At 37.3% G+C, this 18,902-nt stretch overlaps 2 protein-coding genes across 3 annotated transcripts; one reads left to right on the top strand and one right to left on the bottom strand.

The window, feature by feature from the left end:
* The first annotated feature begins 300 nt into the window (after window positions 1-300).
* LOC143877823 (putative xyloglucan endotransglucosylase/hydrolase protein 28) lies at window positions 301-3,010 on the top strand. Its single transcript, XM_077380074.1, has 4 exons — window positions 301-546; window positions 635-735; window positions 834-1,042; window positions 2,189-3,010. Exons 1-4 carry the CDS (start codon window positions 369-371, stop codon window positions 2,697-2,699), a joined length of 999 nt encoding a protein of 332 aa, XP_077236189.1. The 5' UTR covers window positions 301-368; the 3' UTR covers window positions 2,700-3,010.
* A 3,852-nt stretch (window positions 3,011-6,862) lies between these two features.
* On the bottom strand, window positions 6,863-18,902 carry LOC143877824 (anthranilate synthase beta subunit 1, chloroplastic-like). Of its 2 annotated transcripts, XM_077380076.1 has the most exons (9): window positions 18,688-18,902; window positions 18,434-18,600; window positions 15,154-15,224; window positions 14,972-15,009; window positions 14,780-14,890; window positions 14,472-14,571; window positions 9,399-9,534; window positions 7,062-7,170; window positions 6,863-6,923 (listed from the first exon to the last, which is right to left on the bottom strand). In XM_077380076.1, the coding sequence occupies exons 1-8, from the start codon at window positions 18,791-18,793 to the stop codon at window positions 7,069-7,071; spliced, it is 831 nt and encodes a 276-aa protein (XP_077236191.1). In that variant the 5' UTR covers window positions 18,794-18,902; the 3' UTR covers window positions 6,863-6,923; window positions 7,062-7,068. The 2 variants fall into 2 exon arrangements, with proteins under 2 accessions (XP_077236191.1, XP_077236190.1); XM_077380075.1 differs by having other exon boundaries at window positions 6,863-7,170.

The raw sequence follows: 18,902 nt of genomic DNA on the forward strand, positions 1-18,902 counted from the left end.
GCCTTATTAGCACGCCTACCGTCTTCTCTTTTTCTGCTCGTATTTACTTAATTTTTTAATTAATATTGGCTAAATACTCAATTTTAAACTTTTATTTAATTGTCTGCTCCTAATATTTAAAGGCTACTGATTTTTCGCGTCCCCCCCCCCCTTAGGATAATGCGCTCCCATGTAACGTCAACTCAAGTTAAGAAGGGGGCGCATTATCCGACAGAGGAGGCGAAAAAATTCATTTTCCTATTTAAAAATCCGTCTCTTTGTATCCCTCCACCAATAAAACTACCTTCCCCTGTCTTATTTCTTTCACCTGCTCTCTCTCTCTCTCTCTCTCTCTCTCTCTGAAAAGATTGAAGAAAGAAGCAAGAAAAATGATGGATTACTTGAAATTTTTAATGGTTTTTGCAACCTTTGCTTATGCATTTGCAACTCCTAAGGACCTACCTATCTTATCTTTCGAAGAGGGTTATACCCAACTCTTTGGTGACTCCAATCTCATCCTTCTCAGACATGGAAAAACAGTTCAAATCTCCCTTGATCAAAGAACAGGTTCCTTCTTTCTTTCTACCCATCTATTTTTTTGTCTGTTTCTTTTTTCCATTCCAATGATTTTTATTGAGATTCTTTTCATACCCAGGTGCTGGATTCGCTTCTCAAGACCTTTACCTTCATGGGTTCTTTAGTGCTTCAATAAAGCTCCCTTCTGATTACACAGCCGGAGTAATCGTTGCATTTTACGTGAGTTTAATCGATTTTAGGGTGCGGAAATATTTTCCCCTGTTTTGATTTTCTGTTTTCTTATTTTTCCTTGTTTTTTTTTTTTTTTTTTACTGCAGATGTCTAACGGTGATATATTTGAAAAGACTCACGATGAATTAGATTTTGAGTTCTTGGGGAATATTCGAGGCAAGGAGTGGAGAATACAAACGAATGTTTATGGCAATGGAAGCACTGGGATTGGAAGGGAAGAGAGATATGGCCTTTGGTTTGACCCTTCTGAAGATTTTCATCACTACAGTATCCTTTGGACTCATAATCAGATTATGTAAGAACTGGGTTCTCTTTGATTTTTCTATTGTTTCCTTTTTTCTGATTTCTAAGATTGATTTGGATGGTTTTGGGTTTGTTTGATTACATGTTATAAGAGTTATATATCCTTGTTCAGTAGAAATAGGGTCTTGGGCTTGTCTGATTAGATGTTATAAGAGTTACAGTTACTCAGAGAGGAATGTTTTTCTGTTTAGGGCTAGATTTTATATAGTGGAAAGAGATCTTTTTTCTTTGGTTTCAACAAAATATTCTAGTTTTGGAGTATAAATGGTAAGTACAGCTTTGATTTTTCCATTTTCGTCTTTGCTTATTACTTCTCCAAAGATGAAAATAAACAACTTTTCTGCTGCTGCAAGTGAAGGGAAAGGGTGTTCTTTTTAATATTTTTTATGGGATTTTTTATTTAAACCGACTCTTTTTTAAGTTCTTTATTCATTAGCTTACAAAATTAGGAGAGATATTACAAAATTAAGAGAGGGACTATTGAGATGTTTATTTTGATTTTAATTAAAGATGGAAGTTTCCTAATTTTTCAGTAGGAAACCAATACTCTATTTGATAGGGGATTGGTTTCTAGCACTCCTTTTTTTTTTTTTTTGGCACTCTCCATTGGATTTGTGTTAAAAGAAAGTCTCTAATACCTCTTCTTGTTTGCAAGAAAACAAACTTTTATTGGGGACTAAAATTTTACAATTTTGAGGGGTTAAAATGTTTCTGTTTTTGTCACTTGAAAAGTCATGACTTTTTTGCAAAAATCGCAGTATACCTGTTCCTCAATTTTGTCATTAGTCTCACAAATTAATACTTAATCTCTTTCCTTTCCTATGTTTTTTATTCAGACTTATTGTTGATACCAACCCATTAGAAAATTAGGGCTATTTTGGATGCATTTGGTAGAAAACACAATAGACTCTTTTCTCATCTTCTTGCTACAAATTCAATGATAAAGTTATTCTTTTGTACTTAAGTCAGTTTTTTTTTTTTTTTTTTTTCTTCAACAGTAGGAGTATTTTAGAGTCTGGTTTGCCAAGAGCACAACAAACCCATTTCTTGTTCTAATCCCACAAATTAAGAGGTGATTTTTCCCCTTCTACTAATCCAATCTATCAATTTTTATTCTTCTTTATTTATTTTTTTGCAGATTTTATGTTGATGATATTCCTATCAGAGAAATTAAAAGAAGTGAAGCAATGGGTGGTGACTTCCCTTCAAAGCCTATGTCATTGTATGCAACAATATGGGATGCCTCCGATTGGGCAACCTCAGGTGGCCGATACAAGGTTAATTACAAATATGCCCCTTACGTCGCAGAATTTTCCGATCTAGTCCTCAGTGGCTGTGCCGTCGATCCCCTTGAACAATCCCCAAAATGCGCCGATAGTGACATCCATGCCCTTAATTCCTTGTTCAAAACTGCCCTAATCTCACCTGATCAAAGATTGAAGATGGAGAAATTCAGGAAAAAACACATGTCATACGCTTATTGCTATGATAATGCTCGTTACTCGACTCCCCCGCCGGAATGTGTCATCGACCCACATGAAGCCGAGCTATTTCAAAGGGCGAATCCGGTAAAATTTGGCGGTCACCGTCGCCATGGAAAGCGGCATCACCGGAGTCATCCGGTCAGGGGAGCAGAGGTTACCCTCTGAGACTTAGGCTGTAATTTCTCTATATCAACATGGTTTTTTTTGTTATTTATTTGGTTTTTCTTTTTTTCCTATTTTTATTTTTATTTTTATTATTGAGGTGTAGGGGGTGTGGTGTATAGATAAATTTATTGTGGGTGGTAGGTGATGATATACACGTCATGTATTTGGTATATAGACTTTTATGTGGGTATGTTGTGTACCCCCTTCCTCGTATAATTGCGTTCTGTACTTCTCTTCCTCCTCCCCACCACCTTTGTATGAATGTTTGCTTCCCAAAATAATATTGACAATAAAGGTGGGCTTTTGGTGTAGGGCCGTGCTTCTAGTTATTATGGTATGCTTTCTTAAATGAAGGAAAATGTGTCCCTTTGTAGTGTTGGTTTTCTGATGAGTTTTTAAGGTTGATGTTTAGGTCATTTGGGCCATGTTTGGCAACCATGAAAATATTTTTCATTGGGGTAGGAGAGGGAGATAATTGAGTGAGGGCATGAGTGAGGACAAGGTCAGAAGTGGCTGAAAATAAGTCTACTTTTCCCCCCTTAATTCTCAGCCACTTTCAGATATTTTAAGGTTATTTAGGTCATTTGGCCATGTGGTGCCACTCATGAAAATATCTTTCATGGAAAATTAGGTTATTCAGTGGAGGGAGAGAGAATTGAGAGGAGATAAATCAGAGGGTGAGAAGTGGTTGGAAAAATAGGGAAAAGAAACTGTCTAAGTCTATAGAGTTTTTTCCCCTTATTTTGCAGCCACTAGAGAGATTTCTTTTCAGCCTCTCCTATCATTGGATACAGTAATATTCCATGAATTTTTTTTTTTTGGTGGTGGCCAAATATGGCCTTTGTTGGTTTCCTTCTGTTACTTTACTATTATTTTTTTGTGTACAAGTGAGATGGCATGCATGTGGGATGAGAGAGAAAACATAAATAGAACTCGAGCGGATGAGGCTCTTTGGGGGGTTTTGTTTGTTTTTTTCTGTCACTTTTATTATTTACTTTATATGTAGCAGTTGGAACTTGAGAGGATGAGGGTCTTTGGGTTTTGTCGAGCTTTTTCTGTTACTGTTGCTAGTTTTGTTGGGCCTTTTCTGTTACTCTGCACTCTGCAGTAGTGAAATGGCATGCATGTGGTGAGAGAAGAAACGTGATCAGAAAATTTAAATTTATTAGGCTCCAGGCCCTTTTACCGGCTGTGAAGCTCATCCCGTTATGGTTGAAACAGGGCCCCTGCCTGTTAGATTCTCAACCTATCTACGGTGAGAATCTAACAAAGGACGTAATTTTAACTGAAGTAGTTTCTTGGTGGGGAGTGTCATTACCAAAATATGGGAGTAGTTGGGGCGTCATTAGTCATTACCAATGCACACAGAGAAGAGTGCTAAATTCAAAGACTACTAAGCAAAAAATCACCTTTTTTCAACTAGTTTGGTAGGGGACAAAAGTAATGACTCATTGACTCACGGACAAACAAGAGAGAGAGAGAGAGCAAGGCAAGGCAAGCAGTCTCCTAGTAGTTTGAATCAAAACATACAAGGGCACCCTAGATCCGGTCAAAACACCGAGTAAATCCTAGAAATTGTACACCCCAAATTAGGCACCACCGAACCACCACCACTTTTTTTGGTAGGGGGTAAATGAATGTTTCACCCTTAATTTAGCCAAAGAAATCGAGGAGGAAAAGCTCACCCCAGGCTATTCTTGTTTCCCATTATTATGTTTAAGACTTAAGAAGAGATACCGGCAGCAAAGCTTTGTAACACATTATCTAAGCAGAGAGTTTGTAATACATAACAAGTAAAAAGGAAATAAAACTGCGCATTTGCAAATAGATGGACTTGTGGTTTTGACACATAAAATAGAAAGCAAAGACATAAAATAGAAAGCAAAACACATTTATAAAATAGGCATCCAAATTCATTTACCACCACCAGTTTAATAGAAACAGCAGCTAATAAGCAGTGATTCACCCTTTTTGACATACCAACCTTGAAGCTGAAGTAGATTTTATGTCTGAAACAAATAATTATGGTCAATTTGGCAGAAAATTGAGCTTTACCTTGGCGGGTATGTTTTGATCCTTTCACAGCCAACATGTGCTATATTGCCTACAACTTGACTGGAATTGAACCTTTTGTGGTCTTTCTTAGCTCCTAAAACAGAACTTTCTTGGGTTTTTCAACATCTCTGGTTTGAAGCACTTATTGTTTCTGATTTCTTTCAATTTCTCATTTGTTTGTGAGGTTTGAACCTATGAACATCTAGTGGTTGAATGGGTGTTAGGTGCTAAGCAAATCCAAGAGTTAGTAGTCTGAACCAACAAAGACACAGGTGATAGACATCTGGTCATTGAGATGCAAAGTCCACCAAAAGTTTCAAACCCTGTTTTATGAGGGCGTTAAGTTCTATGAGGTCAGGGCCCCAAGCAGCGTTAAAACCGACCAAGATGGAGACAGAGCTCCAATGGAGGCCAAAGCACTATGAGGCTGAAACCTCAGCAACAGAAGTCTCTACATAAGAATGGAAGGCAGGCAGGCTACCTATTCTCTCCTTATGACTCGATTGGGTTCAAATTAATATACTCGAGCTATCTCTTCTACTCTCTAGCTTTCTCTAATGAAACTTAGCAGACGTTAAAAGGAAGGGTGATCCCCTTTCTAAAGAGACACAATGGTGAGTTTTTCAGATGACTCGTTTGTTAATTTCAGGTTTGAGGGTTTGGGAAGAAGATTGATTAGCAAAAGAAGAAGAAAAAACAGTTTAGGCTCGTTCTTCTTTCGTTGATCTGTTGGGGCCTCCACAACCGAGGGCAATTGAGCTGTTTAGATTGTAATGTGACCGAGGTCCATCGTTAGAAGCTTGAGCTCAGTGAGGATTCGTGTGTAAAGACGAAGAAGGGGGCAATGGAGACTGGAGAGGAAGACTTATTCCAAGAAAGAGTGCTATTTTGATCATTACTCTTGACTCGTAGACTTTTGCTCTAAACTAGATACAGATCGTTCAAGGCCTAATCAAGGGGCTAAGATCATCCAAGTAATGCGAGACTAGACTAATGACGGCCCACCGGATAAATGGAACTCATCATCACAATTGGTCATGACTGTCCTCGTTTGCAATGACAATTCCCTATTTTCAATAGTTTCTCCAAAAGAATCAAGCAAGAAAGCAGAAATGGTAAAATTTACATGGAAGGAGTTAAATTGGAGACAAAAGTCCTACATCAATTGGTTTGAAGGAGATAATAACATGCCATTTTTCCATGCTTTTGCCAAAGTTCAAGGGCATAGCCATTATACCAATATAAAAGTCCACAACAATTGGTTTGAAGAACTCATTCCTCATCTTATAAGCAAAGAACAGAATAATGCGTTAATGATAGAAGGCAGATCAAAGTCCTCCAAGTATCTCCAACCTACTCAAACTAACAATACTCCCTGTTTTGACATTTTTACAGGCAAGTAATACAAATCTAGTTGAGAAACTATAGGCGGAGGCGCACGTGTGTGTATGTGCTTTGGAAAATTAACAAATTTTATTCAAACCACAACTGAAATACAGCAAAAGGGACAAGCCGACCCACGGAAAAAGCAACCAATAAGATCTAGTCTGAGAAGTAGAGAAGTAGTGAATGCAGATGCAGTGAACGCATGTACAAGGCATGGTCTGCACTCCAGGCAATGAATTCTACATTTTTCCTACATTTCGAAGAGAATTTCTTTATAACCTTTAGACCAAATTAATCTTTGAAACATATATGCAGACCTGGGTTTTGTGGGGAACGTTTGGATCTTACAGGAGTTTATTAATCAATCCATATCAATGGTTAATGATCAAAATTTGCTATCTTTTCTCATTCTCGTTAGTTGAGGTCCTTAATAGAAGCGTATAATCTGAGACAAAGGGTGACAGTATTTCCAGTTAACTTGTTGGAATCTTATGAATAAGCTTCAGTTTTCTTCTGTTCATAAATCTTAGATCTTATCTCAAACACTGATAATAGAAGTTAGACTCAGCCATTGTAAAGATCAAGATATTTAAACAAAACCCACTTGTAGACACCATGTTTGATGGAATTCCGTGTTTGACGGGCACGAATGCTGAGTTCTATTCCGTCTCATGTCAACATGGATATAAGCTTCCATGGTGAATAAGATGACAATTGAAAAAGATTTAAGCATCTTATCTTTATATAAAAGGATACAGATTTCGACTGTCAGCACATGCATAACTGCAAAGAATAAAAATACAGAAAAATGAATAACTACGAATTCAATGTTTGTTCAAAACCACAATAAATATTTCCACAGCAAGATGAATAAATTAATACGGAGATTTCACATCATTGTTATACTTTCTAGAATTAAACCTTCAAATTATTGAGATTCTGCCTCCATCCTTTCAATTAGGTTGATAAAGTTGCAGACGATCCTCTTGCCCTCAGTTGTTATTATGCTTTCAGGATGGAACTGAACACCCTGCAATTCAAGAAAACATTGACTATCAAACATGGAGAAAATGGGAAACAAGACCAACTGACAAGCCAAAAGGCCACTATTGGTCAACAATCCACAGCATCCGGGGACTGGTGAATAATCAATAATCAAAACAACTTAAAACTACAAATACGAAGGTGATAGGAATCAGCCTCATGCCCAAGAAGTCATAATGGAAGAATCACAACAGCAATGCTATCAGTTTGATCCGGGCTTACTAACAAAGAAAGAAAACATGTTTCAGTGGGGTAATATTAATTAGTAATCAAAGATTCCAGGTTTTTTTATGTTTTCAATAATTTTTGGATGTCAAAGATCCATACCAACCACGACTGAAAAGATCAATTCCATCTGTACTAGATGCCAAATAATATAGGAATACAGGATTCATTTATCACTCAACATCTTCCACATTACAAGGGTACAAATAGTGTCGAATGAGCAGAAATGAGAAAATTCCCTTCTTCAGAAAAAATAAAGAGAGAAATTCCAAAAATAAGGAAGATTGCCCATGTGTTCTTAAAAGAATTTTCATATCATGTCATGTTGTTAAAGGTGAGTGTGCCTCAGAAGTTTGTTCCGATGCCAAGAATAGGCTTCAGTGGACAAAACACATGACATTAGTGCAGACATAAATGTTAGCCCCGAGGGATCCACTTGTAAACATATGGTTTTACATCTAAGACTTGTCCATACAAATGTATGGCAAAGATGGACAAACTCCAACATCATGAACATCCCACTTGTAAATATCGATAAAATTCAGTAAGCAAATGCGTTTTGCACACAAAAAAGACAGGATTGTGTAGAACATGTGTGAGGGATTAAAAAATTGTGTCAAGGCTGATGTAAGATAGCTGGGAGAAGAAAGAGACTAAAGAAAACAATAGAGTAAGTGCAGGGATTTTCATAGCTTGCAGATTTTGCAGGAATTACAGATCGGGAATCTTCTAATGACAAGATGATAACATGGATTGCTGGAAACTTGTTGTGACACTTGGAAAGAAGAAACAGTCATGTATAGCAATTCTAAGGGAACCGAGAAATAAATAAAAAGAGAATAGACCATTGCATCTCACCATGTCTAAAAGGTATCTAAAGAACGTCTAAATATTATAGACAAAGGGAGAAACGGAGAATATAAAACAGTATATAGATTTATGACTGTGAGAACACAAATGATAGAGCTAAACCAAAAAAAAAGAAAAAGAATTATAGGGTAGAGGGATAAAGGGATTGAAAGGTAGATGGGTTAGCATTTCACTAACCTTCCTGGTCACCAAGAATTCTAAGGTGTCTAACCATAGATTCAAGGCATCTCACCTTGAAGGTATGGGAGTTTCCCACGATTTGCACAAGAGCAAACAAAACGAATTTTTTATTCAATATTCCATTACAAATTTCGAAGACCTCGGCCCTTCAACTTCTAGAGACTTCTAACCACTTAAACCTGAATAAGTGGACCTTATACGAGTAAACAAATAAAACCCTAATTCTAGAAGTTTCTCACTCAAAACCCATGGAAATAAAAAATACCAACAAATACTTTTTTGAATGATAAAAAAGATCCTATTAAAGGGTCTAGGTCCCAAAGACCGAGATGGAAAAAATACAACCCCAAGACAAAAGCAATCGAGCTAAGATACACAAAAAATAGAGAAAACAAAGGTGGAAGAAATCAAAAAGCTCCCAGCAGGTCCTCTCTAACAAACACTAACATCAGGGGAAAATAGTGACATCAGTTCAAACTACTAGCCCTCCTAATTACATTAAAAATAAAAACCCTAATATGACAATCATATTCATACCCCAACGAAAATAAGAAAACCTTAAGAAACATCTAATGGGCCCTACTACCATATTTAACCCCCTTCTGTTTCTTGTGAAGGTTGTTCCTCATCAAGAGCATATCTCTTTCTCTCTCCCTCTCCCTTTTTCTCTCTCTTCCTGTCTCTTCCTCTTTTTCTCTTCTCCGTATGAAAATGGCAAACACTCCTCTCCTTTTTATTATTTGAATGGCAGAAAACTTCATTAAAGAGAGAAAAAAAAAAGAAACAAACCAAGGTGGTTGATACAAGGAAAAAACGTAAGAGGCAAAAAAACAACCAAAAAAAAAAAAAAACAACCCAAACCCCTCAACGAGAAAGGAGAATAAAGAGGGGTGAATATATCATTTACAAAGAAAACATTAAAAGAAAAGGAAAACTCACCTGGATATGCTTATATCTTTTGTGACGAGCAGCCATTATCAATCCATCTTCTGTCCATGCTGTAATCTCAAGTGAATTGCTAGGAAAACTATCATTTTCAATTACAAGGCTGTGATACCTACCAGCAGTGAAAGGGCTGCAACACAATCATAGAAATGGTGAGCCGTATAAACAATGTCAGGCAGACATGTAAAAATCTGATGCAAATAGAAATATAGAATACAAGATACCCAAATACGGCAATAGATACAGACATAATATGGGAAAGGAGAGATGAATCAACATTTTCAAAATTCTAGGACACATATGGATATGGGTGTATAAAAATATCATAAAACTTAACTAGATTTAACTTAGAAGATGTATCATAAAACTTAACTAGAGTTAACTTAGAAGATGCAACTGATAATAAATTTAAAATAGCATCTATTAGATTCACAAGTTCAAAATTATAATTGCAAATATGTGACACTAACAAGCCAAAAGCGTTATAGTTAATTCAACCTAGGTGACATGTTTCAAACATAATAAATATATTGACGCACAAAAATATCCATGAAGTATCCGAGTATCCAAGTGAAAGTGCCGGTATCGCGTTCTGCCAGACACGGTGAGTTGGGCATACCCAAGTATTTAAGCATCAATATTCAATACAGTCATCTGAAAGGGTGCTTATGGTTGGCACTTCCACATAAGGATGAGAAAATACTTCCAGTGTCCCGTAGCGAAATCATTCCACACACCTAAAGGATGTTGAATAATTGGAATGAAAAAGAAGTCGACAAGTGGACCAAACAATTCCAGAATAGCTTAACACATTGTTTCTGGAAAAGGCGAAAGCTATTACAAATTCAGGGCAACTGCTAGGGTTAAGATCCATGTTTCAAAGGGTGCCAATTTGAGCATGATTCATGCAATGTCCGATGAGCAATATATGCAGAGAGAGAGAGAGAGAGAGAGAGAGAGAGAGATGGGTGTTGGGGGTTGCCTAGGAGGTTCACAGCCCCCTCCCCTCCCCCTCCCCTCTAATCTAACCTTACATTGCTCGCCCAAGCTTGCGGGAATCACATTAAGAGAATGAGGAGCTAATTTGCTTGCTTTCTTGTTCAGGCAATTACAAATGTAAAAATGGAATGTCTCAGCCCTAATTGACGAGTCACAAAGTAAACCAACACAGAATCAAACTTTCGTCAGTTCAGTTGTTTGTTGTGATTGGATTGTTGTTGTCATTTCAGTGAGTGAGAGATGGAGTCGATTTGTTTCTTCTGGTAGCTTGAGTGAGGAAGGGATTCTCGGGTGAGAGGCCTAATTTCCTTTCATTGCCACCCTTTTGCCTTTTGTAATCGTAGTCACCAAGATCCCATTATTATGAAGGAAAGAAATGGGAGCAATACCACCCTAATAAGTCGCCGTGTGTGTAAGGGCTATCCATGGGGCAACATTCTTCTATTCCATCCTATTCGTTGGTACAGATCATTTGATAGTGGAAAAAATGTCTTGTTTCATATTGACAGGTACTCATTGAGATGAGTCTCAACCGCAACGCAATGGAGTCACACAGAAGAACCCTATACATAAACTAAGGTCAATACATTCAACTAGCAATCGCTTAGCAAACTGTCAAGATTTTTTATTTTTATTTTGAATGGCAAATGAAGTTATTAATAACGAAGAAAGGGAGGAGAATTCCCAAAAAAGATGGTCAGTACAGAAATGCAAAAAATAAAAATAAAAAATAGTATCATAATATAAAATGATTCACGTAGAAGAACCCAACTAGAAGTAGGATTAGAGCCGAGTAGATTCCCTTTACCTTCTTCATGAATTTTTTTCTAAAGGATTCATTTAGCCGACCCCAACTAGTTTGGGACAAAGGCTTTGTTGAGTTGAGTAATACAAAAATGGGCGCCCAATCAAGGAGGAAGAAAATCGCAAATCCCCAGGCTATGTATCTGTGCACCCGTTTTAGCAAGTCTACCCGCCTCGCTATTTGCCAATCTCTTGACGTGACGAAAGGAGAGAAAGTAATCCGAGACTCAATCCATAATCTCCTTAACGAATTGTTGGAACCTCCATGGGTGGGGTCAGAATGGTCCTTGCAACGTTAAGAGAATCACCCTCCACAATTAGGCTATCTAAATCGCTACTCTCAATTCGTCTGAATCATTGAAGCACAAACCTCACTTTTGCTTCAATAGAATCAGTGATCCCTATTGGTTCCGAAAAGGCCCATTTAGTCATCCCACTCTCGTCCCTTAGTAGTCCTCCAATGTCGGCTGGTCTTGGGTTGCCCAAACTTTCCCAAACTATGTCCGTCAAAGTTTAGCTTTAGCTTCTCAGGGTCAGGGGCAACCCATTTCTACGAGTCTGCGTCTCTAGCTGCTCCCTAGCAACGCTAATCTCTCTCTATTCGCCAGAGATCAGAGTATGATGTGAACCTGAAACAAGGATTTCCACCCATGATACAGTTAGCGCAATCACCTTAGTATACATGAAAAGGGGACTCTTCACAAACAATCAAGAGTTAAGGAGTCTATTGGAAGTTGCTACCAAGGGCAGGCAGTAATAAGTCACGCAATAATACCAAATCATGCATGAGAGTGAGGTCTAGAACTGCTTGTCTTCTCTTTTGAAATTTTTGTATCATCCTTTATGTACTTTAATGCTATCAGAAATTTGTTGATAGCATGTTCAAATTGGCATCCTTGATACAAGGCACTTAACCATAGCAGTTGTATCAAGCATGCTCAATGACTAGGAATGAGCAACTATAAATAAGACATTGTATCGGGCACTTACTGGAACAACCAAGCGTATATTAAACATTACCATTAAATATGAAGATACAACATGCTAAAAAACAACGAGAAATCTGGAATTAGCAGCTATGTGGATTATAATAGTTGATTACATAATTTTTTTATTTTTATTTTTTTTGAAATGGTAGTTGATTGCATAGTTATCAATATTGTTTCGTTCGGCATTTCATTTTGGTCGGTAGAACAGGGGACTTTTCAATGTTTCGACTGTTCCGGTGTTTTGTTTCAGAAAAGACGCTATGACATGAAAAAAATTAATTATTTTTTTTTTTTGAATTGCAAAGGATTGTATTGATAAAAGAAGCGGGAAGGCCCACGGCCGAGATGGTCAATGCAAGGAAAAGACGGAACAGAGTGATAAAAATGAAAACAGAAGCATAATCAGGGAGGAATGTAATCGAAGAGTTCTAGGCTATCTTTAGAAACCCCCTCCCCCACCATTCTATCGGCTTCCCTATTGGTCATCCTTTTGACATGTTGGAACGAAATGGGGCAAATCTCTAAGGGACGGAGTGACTCCCTTTAATCCGCCTACTAGCATAGAGAGAGTCCTCTTCCACTACTACTTGATCCATATAGCATTCTAGAAGCCTTAAACCCTGAAGCACTGCTCTAACCACTGCCTCATTAGAATTTGTGTTCCCAATACGACCTGAGAAGGCCCACAATGAAGTCAATCTCATCTCGTAGCACACCCCCAACTCCTATTGGCCATGGATTCCACATATTGGATCCATCAAGGTTGAGCTTCAAAAACACAGGAGCCAGAGGCACCCATTCTTGCATGAGGATCGGTTCTAATTCTGAGCAATCGCAAATCTCCCTCCAACCATACCAAGATCATGGGCTGAAATAAACCTGAAACTTGGTAAGATTGACTTCTAACTCTGACTACTCCAAAAGATAGTTAGAGTTACTATCCTATTAAAAATGAAATGGGTGCCCTTCACAATGCCTCTAAAAACTCTGGCATTCCTTTCTTTCCATAGCACCCAGAGTACTGCTAGCATAATTTTTAATAGTTAAAAATTCAAAAAAGAAAAATTATTTGAAAAATAAAAAAGCCATCATACCAACCAAATTTAACAAAATGAGACATTAATAGACTTGAAATACAACTAAAAGAAATCTGAAAGAATTAAGAATACAAGACACAAGTAAAAACTAAAATGTAGTATAGATGCAACTAAGGTGCACGTGGTACCTCTTTCGAGTATGTATGTATGTATTGTATATCATTTTGAACAAAATGGCTCTTCCACTTTCAAGCCTCTTTTGTAAAGTTACACAGAATTAGAATTAGATTTGGATATTGAAAACCACACTTTGTAAGTAGAACAAACACAAAAATGCTAATATCAACTATAATGAGTAGAAAGAATTGAGAAAGATATCATTTCAAAAAAAAAAAAAGAATTGAGAAAGATAGGGTGTAGAAGTACAGAAAATATGGGCTTAGAAGAGTTTATAAAGACTTTTTTTTTTGTTTGGGGAAGCAAAAAGATGAAAAATACCCTTTAAACGAACGACTATAAATAGGTAACAAAATATACATAAATAAGGGCAAAACCGTGAAAGATAAAAACTAGTCGTTTGGCTTTGAAGGAATCGGTTAGAAATGAAACAGACGTCATGTTTTGTCCAAATTCGGGTACGGGTGAAATTGACCAAAAACGAACGGGATCAGAACAAAATTATGACCAGTACACTTTGGTCCTTGCTTTTGTTTTTCCACATGAAACAATTTGTACACTTTGGACCTTGCTTTTGTTTTGTTTTTCCAAATGAAACAAATTGTATCGTCTGATTCAGACGATATAGAACGGATCGGTGTTTAAGAACGTGGATGCAGGTCAAAATGCGGCAAAGCAAAACCCTTGTCAGCTCAGCGAGGACGCGGCCAAGAACGCGGTTGGCGTGGCTGAGTACTCAGTTGACACAGTCATAACTCTGGAAAGTCAAAAGGATTTTATTTTTATTTTTATGACTCTGTAGGGCAAAACACGGAACACGGCCAAGGGAAAAGGGAGTCAACTTGGGGGAGTCCACGATGACGCGGGGGAGTTTAAAACTATGGAGCGGATTTCACCCAGAGTACTGCAAGCAACATAAGTTCTGAGAAGTACCCAAATAACATGAACTTGGTATAAATTATACACCTAATCATTAAGTACAGGAGCTAGGCATCAAGCATCATATAAGCATACTGTGACAAATGTTAAACCAGAAATTGGTAAAGGAATAAAGTCTTTACTTTGATAAACCTGTAAACAAGCCATCTTCCCCCTTTTCATCATAATACACGAGAGAACTTTTTCCATGCATAACACCAAAAGGAGAACGCACAATCTTTCCTGTAACGCAATAAGGCATTTAATTGCCTAAATTCATTCCATTTACTACAAAAAACTATACATACAAAAGGAAAGGGTTTTTATCACTACCCACTCCCAGATGCAGCCACAATGTGGCTAGACTGTCATGAATATCTGTTAGGGGTGACAGCAAAGAAATGGAAGCAAGATTTACAATTGAAGACACACAGCAAGAGCTGTGACTTACCCCCAAAGGCTTCTCCAATGCACTGTAAGCCCATACAAACACCAAATAAAGGTATATCAGGGCCAAGTTCCAAAACAGTTTGTAATGATATCCCTGAATCCTGAGGTGTGCCTAGAAACAGGATGCGTAAGACACTCAATAGTTCTGATTGACACCAAGAAGTAAATGCATGCGCAGAAAAAAATCCCTCACCTGGCCCTGGAGAAATAAGTATTCCTCTCGGTCTTCTCCTTGAAATAGACAGCCTCATAAAGTTAATTACACAGTGATGTAACTCTAATATGCACACCAATGTTCTAAAAGGCAACCCATTGCATAACACCAAGAGGGCGCACAATTCCAAAGACATTAACTATGAAAATGAGAATGCTTACTTTTTTATTTCCTCCACAGTGAGTTCATCATTCCGATATACCTCAAGGTAAGCACCAAGCTCTCCAATATACTTCAATTCCATAGAAAGATACAGTGAGAAAAGAAGTTATTTTCTAATTCTAGCACATAATTGATCTAATGGAAAGCATACTCTTACTATCAAGTATCACCTAACCCTCAATGTGCCACAACCAGCTTGTTTACTATTTGATAAGCAAAAATATTTCTATCTGTGCAGCAATCAAGCTTTTAGTAACTCATAATAAATAAAATAAAAACCATTCCGTCCTTGTTTTATTAGAAAACCCAAAAGAGACATCCATTACACGCTCAAGTTTTAAATTTTACAACCTTAAAATGGTTGGCATCAGATTATCATTGCTTCAAACAAAGATGGTTTTTAAATAGGGAATATTTTATGATTAACTTAAGTAGGTTACTTGAGTGTTAAACCCAACAAGTCAAAAACTCTAAGAACATTGACCAGAAAGATAAATGAAAAATAATGAGCATATGCCATGGTGCATTAGATTTCTGAAGGCTACACGTTCCTACATTCATTGAGGTAGAAGCCTTTTTTTTTTAATGGTACACTCAACTCAACTAAGCCTTAAATTGAGGTGGTCAGTACACAACAAAGCAAACAAAAGAAAAACAAAATACAATCATGAAACAGTCGTTGAGCTAGAAGCTTATGATTCTCATTCAGTTGTATAAGTGATCAACAACCCCCTTGTAAACACTTCCAAGACAATTACAATTTATACAAAGCAATTAAAACATTCAATTCAGCAAATACTCATATAAAGGTTAGGAATTTGAAACAGAGAGAAAGAGAAAGAGAACTTTCGAAAAAGATTAAGAGAAATTTATATGTTTCTCCCTTTGTTTCTCACATGAAGAATGCTTCAAAGAAAAATCACAAATTCACAATAAACCTCCTCAAGTAAGACCACAGTGACCATCAATAGAATGAGCTGCTGCTACTGCTGATGCTGTTGTTCTTGTTTTCAATGGCCTGTTATGAACATTAATAGAATTGCAAAATTGAAAGAATAAGACTTAACCAAGAATATAATTAAACCAAGCTACCCCTTACGAACACTAATAGAATCACAATATTGAATAAGTCTCTCAACATTTCCCCTCAAACTGATGCTTAGATGTCCAATACACCCGTCTTGTCAAGAACATAAAGAAGCTTGCTTCTCTTAAAAGTTTTGAAGAATTCACTCAATGGTTAGCTATCAAGCTTCTCAAGGAGGTTGCAACTCATATTCTTTGAGCTACGAGGGATTTGCTAAACATGATCTGATGCGATCCGACCGTTGGATCATCATTATTGAGCTTTGGACCGTTGGATCATCTTTATTTGCTTTTGGATTGTCATTTTTGCATTTATTATTGGTCGTTGGATTTATCTATTGGTTATCTAGTATGCCTAGATGTGGGGGTTGTCCACATCATCTAGGGCCCATTTTTGCACCCACCACTCACCCTTGTTTTATTTTATTTATCCACTCTTCCATTTATGCCCCTACTTATCACCTTGTTTTATGTTATTACAGGAGGGGTCTCTCTCTCTCTCTCTCTCTCTCTCTCTCTCTCTCTCTCTCTCTCTCTCTCTCTCTCTCTCTCTCTCTCGATCTTTCTCTCTTTCTACCCCCTCTCGCATTCCCTCTTTCTCTCTCTAGCTCTCTTGATCTTTCTCTTCCTTCACTCGTTTGATATCCTCTTTCTTTCTTTCCTTATTTCTACGCTCGCTCACTCTCTCATGGCCATTTCACCACCATTATTGGAGGCATTTTGTTGTTCGGTATTTGGAAGTGCGATCACGGGCTTCTCCATCATTACCTTGAACCTTTGCTAGTAAGATCTGCAAGTGGAAGGGCTGCTGCGTTTTCCGGGTAATATTTTTCTATATTTTCAGCCATTTACGACCCCTTTTAGCCTTTAGGAATCCTTAGTAACATCCCTAGTTAACTACCTTAGGATATTTTGAGCCTTTGCCATTCTCTCATCAAGATTTTAGGCCCTAGATCTTTATTTCTGTTTATGGACAGCAACTTATCAGGGAATAAAGTTAGATATTTGAACCTTAAATCCTCTTCTTTTTACATTAATTAAGTTATTTTATGCATTTATGTTTAGTATAGAATGTTCTCCCAATCATGAGTTCTTTTTAAAGCTATTTGTTGACTCTTTAAGTTGCAATTAATCATTTTTTTGTGCTTGTTCATTTAATTCGGGATGTGGATATGCCTACGTGAATGTGACAGTTTGGTCCCATTGAGCTCCTAAAATCCTGGTAGTTATTCGCGAGCCTCTAGGTTTGCATCATGATCTAATGGTTGAATAAGCATTCTCCTGATTCCTGGTGGCTAACTCCTAAAAGTGCAGGAAATCGATTGTATCTTCACACCATCTTGGTCAATCAAATTGCATGTATTTACTATTTAAAGAGGGATTTGTAAAGTAACATGTTTTGGATTCAATCAGTTCCTATTCTATACTATCCTTGTTTAATGAAATTTGGGTCTCATGTGACCCAAAAAAAGTGATAAAGAAAAAGCATAAACGAAAGAAAAACACATTGGGGGACAAAGAAGTTTACTAGCGCAAGTAAATACAGTCAATGTGCTAAAAAAAGGTGAAGTGTCATGACAGGTTACAGTGAATCAAGTCAATGTCATCACCAGGTCCTTTAATGAGGGTAGCCAGCAAATTCTCTACAGATTAAGAAGTGAACTCCAGTCAAGCATGGCTGTCATTCCAAAAGAGGAAAATCCGGCATCTAGGGAATCATTCAAAAAAAAAAAAAAACAGATAAAGGAATCCATTTACAGAGATGCATGTTTTAATCTTCTTCCATGTCAGTTTGTGTGAGTCACACTTCTGCAATCTGATATTCCGGTCCTCTCTTCCTCGAAGAACTCCACATTAATAAGCCACTTATTAAGAGTATCCAGCACATCACAGAATAGCGATGGTTCCTTGATCCCCAAAACCATGCCAGTAATTTTCAAAATTCAAAACAATCATTACACATGTCTCATCCTGCAATAACAACTCACGCAAATTTTCGTTCTTTTTTTTTATGAAATGATTCAGAAGCAATAGGAAAACTCAACAACATAAATATCCCCATCCCAAATTACGAAAAGCAGAAACAGATTCAACACTTGAATCGAATAAAAAAGGAAAGATAAACACAAACGAAGAAATCTAAATTCAAAATCGATCTATAAAATAGATCAAAGAAACTCATACAATCCATACCTGGCAAAGATTGTAAGTGAAACTGTCATAGTTATCAATGACTATGATCGGATTCCCCTCCTTCGAATCTCTAATCGGAACCCTAACACTATCTACTCCGGCCACGGCGGACGCTTTCGGATAGAAAAAAGCTTTCTTACGAACTGAAGAAACTCCATGACTGATTTCTGAATCAAGACAGATCAAGAGATTTCATAAATTCATACAAAATTCAAATAGAATCAAAGAAATTCGGGGATTTTGATCCTTCTTACTTGCAGGAGCAGAGATTCTCAAGAGATTGGGAAGGGTTGCTAGGGTTTCAGAGGAGATTGAGGGTTTTGAGTGGAAGAGAGGGTGGAGAGAGAATGAAGTCGCCATGAAAAAAAGGAGATCCTGAAATACCAAATATGTAAAAAGGGGAAAATTAGGGTTTTAGTGGACTCGCTTTTCCCTCCTTTCATTTTCTTCCCCGCAGTTTCCAAATCAG

The sequence above is a fragment of the Tasmannia lanceolata genome, unplaced genomic scaffold (assembly GCF_043159265.1).
Source record: "Tasmannia lanceolata isolate RefF3 unplaced genomic scaffold, GAP_Taslan_0.1 ptg000005l, whole genome shotgun sequence".
NCBI classification, from domain to species: domain Eukaryota; kingdom Viridiplantae; phylum Streptophyta; class Magnoliopsida; order Canellales; family Winteraceae; genus Tasmannia; species Tasmannia lanceolata.